The 11,599-nt window shown below is 51.0% G+C and overlaps 3 protein-coding genes across 3 annotated transcripts; 1 reads left to right on the top strand and 2 right to left on the bottom strand.

Annotated features, from left to right (window-relative positions):
• Positions 1 to 748: 748 nt before the first annotated feature.
• On the top strand, positions 749 to 2,782 carry PtA15_4A348 (uncharacterized protein; the record flags this gene model as incomplete). Its single annotated transcript, XM_053168223.1, has 10 exons — positions 749 to 794; positions 886 to 937; positions 1,047 to 1,083; positions 1,156 to 1,243; positions 1,342 to 1,468; positions 1,532 to 1,672; positions 1,766 to 2,013; positions 2,091 to 2,156; positions 2,244 to 2,335; positions 2,426 to 2,782. The coding sequence occupies 10 exons, from the start codon at positions 749 to 751 to the stop codon at positions 2,780 to 2,782; spliced, it is 1,254 nt and encodes a 417-aa protein (XP_053019454.1).
• A 780-nt stretch (positions 2,783 to 3,562) lies between these two features.
• Positions 3,563 to 6,455, bottom strand: PtA15_4A347 (uncharacterized protein; the record flags this gene model as incomplete). The annotated part of the gene is made up of 9 exons (XM_053168222.1): positions 3,563 to 3,706; positions 3,799 to 4,011; positions 4,101 to 4,340; positions 4,481 to 4,664; positions 5,370 to 5,520; positions 5,617 to 5,688; positions 5,773 to 5,880; positions 5,952 to 6,008; positions 6,083 to 6,455. The coding sequence occupies 9 exons, from the start codon at positions 6,453 to 6,455 to the stop codon at positions 3,563 to 3,565; spliced, it is 1,542 nt and encodes a 513-aa protein (XP_053019453.1).
• A 633-nt stretch (positions 6,456 to 7,088) lies between these two features.
• On the bottom strand, positions 7,089 to 11,393 carry PtA15_4A346 (uncharacterized protein; the record flags this gene model as incomplete). The annotated part of the gene is made up of 7 exons (XM_053168221.1): positions 7,089 to 7,255; positions 7,337 to 7,997; positions 8,350 to 10,272; positions 10,355 to 10,454; positions 10,531 to 10,690; positions 10,763 to 10,894; positions 10,976 to 11,393. 7 exons carry the CDS (start codon positions 11,391 to 11,393, stop codon positions 7,089 to 7,091), a joined length of 3,561 nt encoding a protein of 1,186 aa, XP_053019452.1.
• Between the last annotated feature and the right edge of the window lie 206 nt (positions 11,394 to 11,599).

Raw genomic sequence — 11,599 nt, 5'->3', positions numbered from 1 at the left:
TCAAGAGAAATTCCCGATCACAAGATTGCTGAGCCCTGTGAGAATCCGACTGATTGGGATGACTATGAATAGCCAGGTAAGGTTGCAATCAGTCTACTTCAACCTGTCGGTAATTTGATTTTCCTTTTGGAGACTCCTTCAGGTTGAATATTGCGGTTGAGAGGAATCCATTTCTCTGGATATCCTGGTGGGATTTTATTTACGGTCTAGCCGGTATCCCAGTGTCAATGTCATATTCTAGTATGTATTTACACCCTCCTTCATGAGTCACTTGAATTTAATCCTTCCTTGTGGAGGGCGGTAGGCTCTCTCAGAAAAAAGTAATGACATAGTAAACCTACCTAGAGCAGCTATATTGTGATGTTTGTCCAGTGGAAAGATGATACATATATACTTGCCAGAGGAAAACAATGCAGGAAGTCTCATATTGGAGTGAAAAGTGAGGAAAGGGGGAAAAAGGAGTAGAAGAGGGGTATACAATGACTTTCAGGCTCTGGCGGTTGAGTCGGAGTCGTGAAATTATGTACAAGTGTTGTGTTTTCAACCTCCTCGTCTCCGGATCTCCTCATTCCCCATCCCATCGGTTTGCACGGCTACACCAGCACGAAGCCAGGATCGTCCACATAGCGTTCTCGGGAAACTCGAGGGTAAGTAAACTTAGCGCTTGTCCTTTCTACACATGTACCTTCCAGTGCCCACCAAAGCTTTGTAGGAATAGTGGTGCACAATCGAAATCGAAACCAATCAGATGGGCTTCCTCTACAATTGTCATCGTTGGTTGCTTTGCTTGCCAGGTAAGTCGATTACAAGATGGATACAACTGTCTGTTCAACTTTGAGCACTCTCGTTAATCAATATCGGACCATTGTTGGCCGTTGGTCATAGCCGCATACGTGATCTTTATTCTGTGTCTCGGGATACCGTACATCCAAAGAGGGTTCGTCAATTCGCACATTGAGCATTCAATCGGAAGACACCAGTGATACCAATAGACTGGAATAACCAACTCGTGCAACAATCCATCCCTGTTTGTAAATCCTCGATAGCGCAATATACCTTCACTGGGTCCATGTACCGGTCCACGTAAGGTCATTTCCGCCCCTTATCTGGCATTTTTTTTTCGCATTTTTCTGATGTCATCATGTTTTGACACAGGCGAATTTCGATGCTCCAGAATTTTATGGCATAGCACCTGGTCAGGTTCGAAACTTTCAACTTACCACACCCGATGGAGCGAAGATTGGTACTGTAGAAATCTCTATCAGCTTTCATTGCTCCCAATTAGCTCAAATCGTCTTACTTCAATGCAATGTCTTTATTTTTGTGCTGCTAAAATTCAAGGTGTATGGCATGCCCTGCCTGAGGCTGTCTACGTGCGGCATTTTCAGCAATCCGAGGACTTTTCCGGCTCATTGTTACAATCCCACACCGGTGCAATCCCGTTGTCGGTGTTCGAAAACGCCCTAAGGTAGAGAAAACCCAACTTGCTAAATTTAAAGACTGCAGGCTTCTTACCTGTATCTCTTATCAGAACCCATAAAACAGTTCTCTATTCGCACGGCAACGCTGCCTCGCGAGCCCAAAGCTCCCGAGCCTCACTATTACGTTCACTTTCGGGATCAACCTATGGGGCTTGTGATGAAGGTCTCAATTTTGTTATCTATGATTATCGGTTCATATCGTTTTTTTTTCTTCAAAAAAGATTCGGCTGGGCAAAGTAAGGCAAAACGCTCACCAGTTCGCCTGCTATTATTCATGAAAACAGTGGCTTTGCCGATTCATCTCCCCCGAATTTGTTCCCACCGTCTGAGGAGGGTTTGATCAAGGATGCGCGGACCGTATGGGATTATATCGTGGGGTCGGGGGCAAATCCTAGAAATATCAGTATCATTGGTCAGAGTCTTGGTACTGGGGTCTCTGCCGCGCTTGCCCATCGCTTAATTACCGAGGAGAAGGTTACACCGAACTCATTATGTTTGATTGCACCGTTCACAAGCATCCCGGAACTATTGAGTCAGCACCTAAGTTGTCTCGATCATATCTCGAAATCCTTGCACGAGAACTGACACCTTTACTTGGCACTTCTGAAGAGACTTATTCTCTGTTCAAGGTCATACCAATTTTGCAACCACTCTCTATCTTCCCAAAAGCACAATGTCAGTCTCGGAGTCTTGGCTTTTACTCCATTGTTGTTCCGCGTGTCTGAAGTATTGTTGACACCATTTGCGCATTTTTCAAACCAGCTTGGCTTTTGGATACGTTTCTAACCACCCACTTCAATACTAAGTCCCTAATCCCAGCAATAACCACAAATATCATGTTGATCCACGCACAGGTAAGTTATTGAGATCTGTATCCCACCAAACTCGCAGAGAAAGTGGTCAGTATTATCCTGACTGTGGCTCAATTCTAATCGGATCAATAGGATGACATTGATGTGCATCCATCCCACTCAAAATCCCTGTTCGAGTACATTCATGAGCATCACTCAGCCAACGTAACTGTGGGGGATAGCAAGGATATTCCAATTCTACTTCCTTCGGCCCACAAACAATCTCATCTCTCTCCAACGCCGATCCTGCCATCATCTGATGACCGCTTCAAGCCTGTGATTAGAACCCACGAAATAGCTCATTACGGAACACTCCACCAGTTTAGTCGTCTCCACAGCAGAAGTCAAGCTATCTTTCTCGACGCTCAGCGGGGTGGGCATAATCGGGTGGGGTATTCGGGCACCGCGCTTCGGGCCATGGCTGAGATGATTTGCAAACCCTCGCCTTAATTTGTAACACAACTGATACACAGCGTCAGTCGAGGCATGTAAAGAACTACTGTCTTTCTCTTCTTGTCTTGTTCATGTTGCCATAAATTTTTTTCTAGATTATTGTTACATAATCATCCTGGTGCTCTCATTGATTAGAACCACAACCAATCATTGTCGAATCGAAGTCTCTGATTTCAATGAGTATAGAGCAACTCATCTAGTTAGTGTACCTAAGCCGCATAAACCTACTGTATCCCATATCAAATCGTTATTTTATGCAACCTGCTTTCCTTTTCGTATCCTGCGACATATGTGCGATTCGGGTGTCCTTGGCTGGGTGGCATCTGAAAAAGATACTCGTGCTTAGTTTTACAGACTGTCTTCCGTTTTTGGCTATTAGTTCCACTTTGTTTCGTATTATCTCATGAGGCTTGTTCTCAGCATATGATTAAGCAAACACGGGTGTAGTCCCTTCTTGACCCTTTGGCTAGTCACTCACACATAGCTATTTGGAGCCTAGTTACCTTGGGATGGTGATGAACCTTGGCAGGAGGACGTTACACTTCCACAAATGAATACAAACAGATGTAGATGACATGATGATGGATGGATTCTCTGTTCAACTTAAAGTATACAAGTGCATGTGGCAAAAAACTAACTGTTCCAACATCTCTTGTTTTGGTTTCATATTTGATCTAGATGAATCTTGATTAGGCAAATGAGGCGATTGTTAAAGGGTTCTACGATCTTATGGCTATATTGATGATGCTGATTATGAAATCCCATCAGGATTGTGAATTAGTTTTCGACGGTGTCATTGTGTTTGGGGAAAGTCCTAAAATCCGAGTTGAATGCCTCCAACAACCTTTTCACTTTCTTCTCGCCCAAGCCAGGGCATAGCGAAAGTTCACTTGGTGACGCCTCAACGATTTGGCGAAACGACTAAAGAAGGGGGTGCCCAATTTTCCCAGATCTATCAACCTTGATATTCAAAATGTAACGGTCAGGCATGTATTCTAAATCATAATACTTACCCGAAAATTTGTGGCCAGTGTTAAAACATCAGTTTTATTTAACCCTCTGACAGTCGTCAGTACGTTCGTCAATCTCGACATATAATCGTCATCTATCTTCTCTTTGATTAGATCCGGCGGTCTCTTTTCAAAGGATTTGAACAGCTGGATGTATCTGGCAATTTCTGAATTGGACCATCCAACTATCAACGTGAACTCATTAATCATACAAGTCTGTGTAAAAACCAAGAGCAAAGCGAAATAAATTATTAGTGAAATCGCAACTCTCTTTCGACAACAAGACAAGGAAGGCTTCGGCTTACTTTGGTTATATCTTTCAAAACCGCTTCATGATCATTAGAATCACACAGGCACAATAAGATCTTAAGATCGTACGCTTTGTTCAATTTTTTGAGCCTCGTATCCAAGTAATCCGGATGTAGCCTGTGATATTTCAGAGATAAGAACAGCGAGCCGGTGGTCTGATTGAGCTGATAGTCTGAGATGGTATCTCCGAACTCCCATGGGACCGATTTGATCAACGTCAACACTGGGTTTCCTTGCTATATGCGTATATCCATCGATGCGTTTCACAGTTACGAGGTCGAAAGGCCAAATAAGAAAATTTACATTCAACCACGCGCAATTTGTTTTGGAGGCTTGATACCACAGTTGGAGTATGAAAAGACGACTGGGGACCGACTTGACATTTGTTGACGATGATGTTGTTCAAGTTTGCAGTCCGGTTGAGGGCTGCGGGGCGATTGTGACTGTCATTGGCAGGAGCAGCGTGATTGGATGTCTTGGAGGGGCCGATTGAGGTGGACGCTGCAGATGTTGACGGCTGGGCTTGGACCGCTGGTGCCTTCGTGGGTTGGTTGTTCTTGCTAACAAACGGCATCACAGTACTTGAGAACTTCCATGCGCGAAGTATTGAATCTTGAGGGGATCCCGATCAGACACGAGACACGTCCTAATAGACGACTCGGGGGGCCCTGGCCGCCTACGGGGCCGAGAGGGGTTTCATGCCAGGCCTCCCTTGGCTGCCAGCAAATGTGACGTCACAGTGTCCCTCCAACCCCCCAAAACCCTCACGCAAGAATTACGGAGTGCCTCCGGCAAAGTCCCAGGCAAGGAGGGCCTTGATCAAGTTTGATGAATGTAATATTTTTTAGACGGAAGGATTTCCAACATGAGCTCGAGATCTGCACGGGCACTGAAAGACTCCAGGGGGTGGATTTTCACGCAACATGATTGATCAGTGCCAAATGTAATTACAGCCATTAAGCAGCAGCTTTCGCAGTTGAGGCATCATATTAACTTGCATTGCCCATTTGGACGCGAGCTTAGGGTTCTTCTAAATTCAAAGGATCCATGAAAGGCGCTGGTGTACTCTTCTGGCCACGCGCCGAGTGCACCAAGCATCCGAAAAGACTCGCCTTATCGTCCAGCAGATCACCTCCTCACGTCCAGGAAACAATCGGCTTCCGCGTCCTGTGCGCAGGCCTCCTGCGCAGGAAATGCAGCCTCCGGTCTCACCCGGCTCCAACAGGAGCTCTGATGCTGATAAATGATGATTTTGATTACTTGACAATTTAAAAAGATCAGGTTTGAAGACGTCGAACACAGCAGCCGAGACGATCAGACACGAGGTGGTTGATATTTGGGCGAGACGAGATTGTGTGAGCCTCTGAGGGGATGGTGGCACACGACTCTCAAGACGATGCCGCACGCTGACACCCGCTGCAAGCTGATACGATCAGAGAACGGGCATGTGTGAGCTTGGCGATATAACCCCGATGCAAGTCTGGAGTGAACGAGGCTAGAGAGAAGACTTACAGGCGGATCCCAAGGGTGATTGGCCCTCGGCCTCAGCGCACGTGTGCGAGTGTCTGAATTCGTCAAGACAGCCTGTCGGTTGGCGGGGGTATTGGGGAGGGCAGAGGAGTCAGGCAGCGGCGCTCTTGCGGGGGGACAGAGAAGGACTCAGCGCACTGGATTGTTTCCTGTCGTTGCTTTGAGGATCAGGGCCGAAGGAAAATGCACAGTCGACCGTATCCGGGTCCTCCTGTTTGCTGTCGTTCAAGCGGCAGCCATGGGCAGCTGGCCGCCAGCCAGTCGAGGTCAGCACCCCGAGGACGGATGGACGGATGGGGAGAGCGCGGAACGCTTACTGATGGAGCCGGTGCAGGTCTCGCATCTCCACGCGGTGCTGGTCTGATCTGTGCACACTGGGTGGAGCGGATCAGGCGAGGGATGTCAGTGACTGGAGGGGAGGTAGCTTGCTGGCGGGGCGGATGCTGACCATTAGGGCTCTGGGAGAAATCGTAAGACGCGCAGGTGACGTATTTCCCGCTAGCTTTGCTGCTGCTTTTCCCGCCGAGGCACAGAAGGGAGCAGTGGAGTGCGACAAGGATCATAAGAGGGGTCTTCATCGCGTCGATGTTTCCGGTGGAAGAGGTCGGTAAGGTGGTGAATGAGAGACGGAAGCGTTTTCGGAGAGAGGGTGCTGCTTGTGAGCCTTGGTCAGGGAAGAAAGGAGTGATGGGTGGTCGTTTCTTGCAGTGCACGGCACCACCTGGAGAACTGACCTCTGACTTGACGAGCGGCACGGCTTCCCTGGGAAACGCTCGAGAGCTCTCAGCCTCTTGGGTGACAACTTCGTGTCCATGCGGCATTTCCGGCCCTTGACAGTTGTCCGTCAAACAGCAATTCATGTTGACAGTGGAGCAGACAGTCTGGAATATCGATTGCTTAATTTGAGTAGGTACATAATCACACACAATATGTACATAATTCCCTTCGGGGCCTCGGAGCCTCCAAGAATGGCGCCCTGCGAAAAATCTTGGAGGCCGGCGCAATTGAAGTACACGGAGACAAGAGGCCAGTTTTACAAGCGCTCCTGAAATGAATTACACGAAAACAGGCAAGGTACACGGATAGCTTGGACAACGGAAACGGACAGGAGCGGTCGGCCCCACAGAAAAGGCATGCACGAGTGGGGAGGGGCCCGCCGGAGGATGATTACGTACATACATGAAGGACGACGAGCACGGGGCGGGGCGGGCAGAAGAACGAAGCGAAGAATCTAGGGCGATAAATAAAGCAGCCGCCGGCGGGCAACAAGCAGAGAAACATGATGGGGCGGGAGGACCAGAAAGTGCATAAAAGTAGAGCGGACGGGGGTCCATTAGATGAAGCCCGCTGGACGTGGAGAGGGACCTGTGCGCCACAGACCGACGAGGCGAGAAAAGAGAAGGATGGGATGGATGAGAGGCACGCGGGTGTGAAGCAGAGGGGCAGGACGGGCGCTATTTCTCCTCCTGTTCGCCGACCCGGGAGAGCTTGAGGGAGCGGACGGGGATGCGGATGGGCGAGGCGGTAGCGCGATGGTCGCCGGTGGAGTAGGAGGATATCGAGTAGGAGTCGGCATCCCTAGGGGGCGAATCAGGCTGGGCTTTCTCGAACAGATCGACAACTGTGATCATCAACAACCCCTCAATCAGCTCCAGATGACTCGGGGGGTCTAGATACGCAACAAGCTGATGATCCGGCTTACTATTCGAGACTTTCTTGGCCTTGATGTCGAACTGAGGGGGCAAGATAGGCCCGGTAGAGAAGTGATGGTTATTGACGATCGGGCTGAGCGGGGAGACGGACTTGCGGAGGGAGAGCTGCCAGTCCTCGTCCCTGTTTCCGGGGGACTCGAAGGAGCCGACGGAGGAGACCGAGGAGTGCAGCTCGACCTTGCGCAGGGCCGACTTGAAGAAGGCGGGTGCGAAGCGCGACTCGGGCGGTTTTGGGGGGCCTTCTTTCTGCTTCTGTGGCGGCTGCTGGCGCGCTTTCTCCTCGGGCTGATCCGCCAGATGCAGCTGTTCTTGCGGGTGGTAAGGCTCTGGTGGCGGCGTCGGGCGCGACTCCTGGATGAGAGGCTGCTGCTCTTTCTCGGCTCCTGTCGGCTGCTGCTGCGGTTTTATACCCTGTGGCTGATCCCGGAGCTGCTCTAGTCGCTGCCGCTGCTGTTGGAGTAGCTTCTGTTGCTCAAGGCGTGCCTGTTCTGGAACCCGGTCACTGTGCTGATTCTTCTGCTGCGGGCTGATGTGGTTGTAACTTAGTTTGCCAAGGGCAGGGGATGACGTTACAGGATGAGCGGGCGAGTAAGCTGAGGTGGGTGACAGAGACATCGGGGCATGGGTCTGACTGGGTTGGAATGCTCCGTCCTAAGATTTTGAAAACAAGACATGACATCAGTGACTCAGCTGAGGGGTGAGTTTGAGAGTGGATATTTTTTGAATTTCAATTATGCATCCCAAGGTGCGTTTTTTTTTTTTTTTTTTTTTCTTCCTGAAGGTATAATAGTAGTACATGTGTGTGGCAGTCAAGGGGTCGTGATTAGGTAAACGGTATAGGAAAACGCTTCTTTGAGCAAGATATGCACGAGGATAGCCAAGCGATGAATTGAGATTGGAACGAAGAGGGAGAAAACGGCGCCGGAGAGAAGAAGGATACAAGAGTAGATAGACGACCAAGGAGGAATGGAAAACATGTTGGGGAGAGGACTTTTCAACGTACCCGGGGCGTGAGCAGACCGTTAGACGGATGGTACGCTGGCGATTCGGAGTACATGGGGTCACTAGGGAGGATGATAGGGGGCGGTTTGCGGGCCGACAGGGCCGGGTTATTGATGCTCTTGATAGGGATCAGCGAAGGCGGGCGCAGCAGATGGGAGGCCGCTCCCTCGGGGATCCGCTCGACCAGCTCGACGGTGAAGTCGGAGCTGCTAGCGATCGAGCGCGAGACGGCTGAGGAATGGCTGCCGTCATGGACCAGCCCTTCGTGGTCGGCGCTGGGCGCGAAGTCTCGACTCGAGACTGTCGACGAGCTTGCCCGTCGGTCTGAGGCTGGTGGCGTCGGGTTGGCCGGCCGTTCGAAGGGCTGCGACTTGCTTCCGTGAAGACGGTGGGAGGTGCCCATGCCGCGAGTCGTGTCGGAGCTGGCCACTGATCTCAACACTGGCCGATTGATCGACCGAGCAGGACTGTGCTCGCCGGGTACATTCACCCAGGGTTTGGGTTGATTGGCTGTAGGCTTTTGGAAGTGGGACGGATCGAGCTCATCGACTGTGTCCGCGTTCGTGTTGAACGTGTGAAGATGAGCTGGATGTCGGATGACTCGAGCCGGAGCGGGGGTGTGGCCACCTTGGATCATTTTCGAGAGCGAGCGAAAAAGGCCTACACCTGCATGGCCAGTCTGAGGGGCTGTAGATGCAGCTTGGGAGGATGAATACTCGGAGGACGAGTCGACTTGATAGTTTGAAGAGGACTGCGAAAGTGAAGCTGACATGGAGGGTGCCTGTGACTGGGGTGCAAGCGGATAGTAGTTAATAGATGATTCTTGGATTGTTGCCGCCTTCTCGGAGCTCGATCCATTGGCCGACCGTTTGTTATCCTTACGAGTGATCGCACGAAGGAAAGAGCGCCTGTTGTTTTTGTGGCAGGCGACCTTGAGTTGAGCACTGGTTTGGGCTGCTTGATACTCTGCTGGTACAACCTCCTCGAACAAGGCCCACATGTCGTCGTTGCGGCCATCAGGATTGAGCGGCGTGGGCCGAAACTCGAACTCTTGGTAGTCGGCTGGCTTGCATTTGCAGTGAATCAAGACCCAGCTGACTTCTTTGAGCTCATCATGGCACCAGCCCGAACTAACTAAGACGTCGGCCCATGCCTCGAAAAAGTTCTCGTCAACGAATAACGAGGGTAGTTCGATCGGGGTAGTATCGTAAGCGAAGACGGAAGGACTTCTGCTGTTTTTGATCAGTTTCTTTGAAATGCCTTTTTTGGGAAGAGGCGGGGTGATGCGAGGAGGAGGGGTGTTTGAGATGTTGGTATTGAAATCGAGGTCTGCAGGTTGATAAGTCTCCCTGCCAATAAATCCAGCACCAGTGAATGAGTCCCAATCCATCGTCTCGCGTTTCATCTTCATTTTGGCGTTTGAGGACTCGTCCAGGTTGAATTGCAGCTTCTTCGCGTCTGGTTCCTGGAATCCCCGGTTCATGAAGCCTGACCATTCTTTCTCGACGAGGGTCTTGAAGCGCTGGGGGCCTTCAAAGTTGGCGCCGTAATCGTCTTCTTCGTTGTCGAGATTCAGCTGGCCCTTGATGTTGAGTAGATGCTTGTAGGATGGAGAAAGTAGAAGTTTGGATGGATCTGTGGAAAAGCCAGCTTTGGAATGGTTGAGATATTGAGCGGCGCCGATTTCGGGGTAAGGCTTGAGGCGGTCCCAAGTCCTGCTTCGGGCAACGTTCCAAGTGCCAGCACTGTATATGAGATTCTTGTTGTAGAATGAGGTCAATCGCTGGAATCGGGCCACTCTCTCCAGTCTAGCGCTGGGATGGGTCTTGATCAAGGAGGGGATGATTGATGGGTAGCCCTGTATTGAGCTTTCCATTCGTAGAGGCAGCTTTCCTGTGGGACTTTGAGCCTTCAGATCGCGCATCTGTTGAAACAATTGCAACATATACATAGGATTTAGGTCAGGAAGGAGCCAGAAGTATGAATAAAAAAAAAGTGAAACATGCGTGTGCAAGGATAAGGTGCTCGGTGGCATGTGCTTGGCGCAACCAATGGCTGTAGGTTTGTTCGAACGGTTTGTCATCCTCGAGTCCAAAAATGTAGGCACTGGAAAGGAAAAGATTGCCGGAATCTTAGGTACATTCACCGCGGAGCAAAGTGCAGGAGGATGGGTGTGGCGTACCCAAACAGGGCTCCGCATTTGTGGACCGTCATACCGGTCAAATCCGCGCGGACCGATGCGCTGGCGAAAAGATCAAGGAGACAGGTCAGCAGACTGGCAGCAGGGGCCGACATGTGTGCTACAAGATGGGTGCTGAGAAATCTAGGAGGATAGCCGAAGGCTGGGGAGATGCAAGAGGTCTCCGGGTCAGAGAATGGATGAGGGTGGTGTGGGATTGAGGTGGGTTGCGCACCTTTCTCAGACTCGCGCCAGCTGGCATATTGTTCCCATTGGAGGAAGCCATGGCCGCCGCGTCCGTTCACGTATCGACACAGGATCCATTTCAGAAGAGCCGCCAGGTTGTGAGGGCTGTGCATGGTGAGATCTGCGCAGAAAGACGCGAGAGTTCAGGATTGATTGGTTTGTTTTTTTTGTATTGTACTGGAAGAGAGAGAGAGAGACTGACCATGGTTGAAGTCGCGTTGGTTGTTCACGAAGCCTCTGATGAGGGAGTGGGTGCTTTCGGTTGAGATGTCGAGTGCATGGGTGCTGAAGAGCAGGGGTGTTTCGAGGGCCCTGGCTTTGAGTTCCTGAGCGACCAGATTGGCGGCGCGGGCAGCCGTGGGCAGGTCGAGTTCGATTTCCGTGAACAGGCCGATGTAGCCGTAGATGAGCTGGAGCTCGGCGTCGGGTTGGGGGAAGGTCTGTGAGCCGGAGCGCGAGAGCTGGTCGGAGGAGGAGGCGGACTGGCTTGTGAACAGCGGAGGGGCAGAGGGACGGCCGAGCTCATCAGGGGCGGGGTGGGTGGCTGGGATGCGATCGGCGGGGGGCGGATTCGGGCTGAGCTTGTTCTTCAAGCTCCTCGACTTGAAGAATGAATGCATCGTTTGGTGGGTGGGTGGGGGGAGTGATGGCTGGTGTGCAGAGGTTTATAGTTAGGGTGGGGTGGGCTCTGGGCCCAGGAACGGAGAACGGAGAGCGGAGAAGGGAGAGCGGAGAAGGAAGAACGAAGACCAAGGGCGAAAGGGTGTGTGTGTGTGGCGGAGTCCGAATGGGGGCTAGTTAAGGTTAGGGTGTGTGAGTGGATACG

The sequence above is a fragment of the Puccinia triticina genome, chromosome 4A (assembly GCF_026914185.1).
Source record: "Puccinia triticina chromosome 4A, complete sequence".
Taxonomy (NCBI): Eukaryota; Fungi; Basidiomycota; class Pucciniomycetes; order Pucciniales; family Pucciniaceae; genus Puccinia; species Puccinia triticina.
This window is presented reverse-complemented; position numbering and strand designations above follow the sequence as displayed.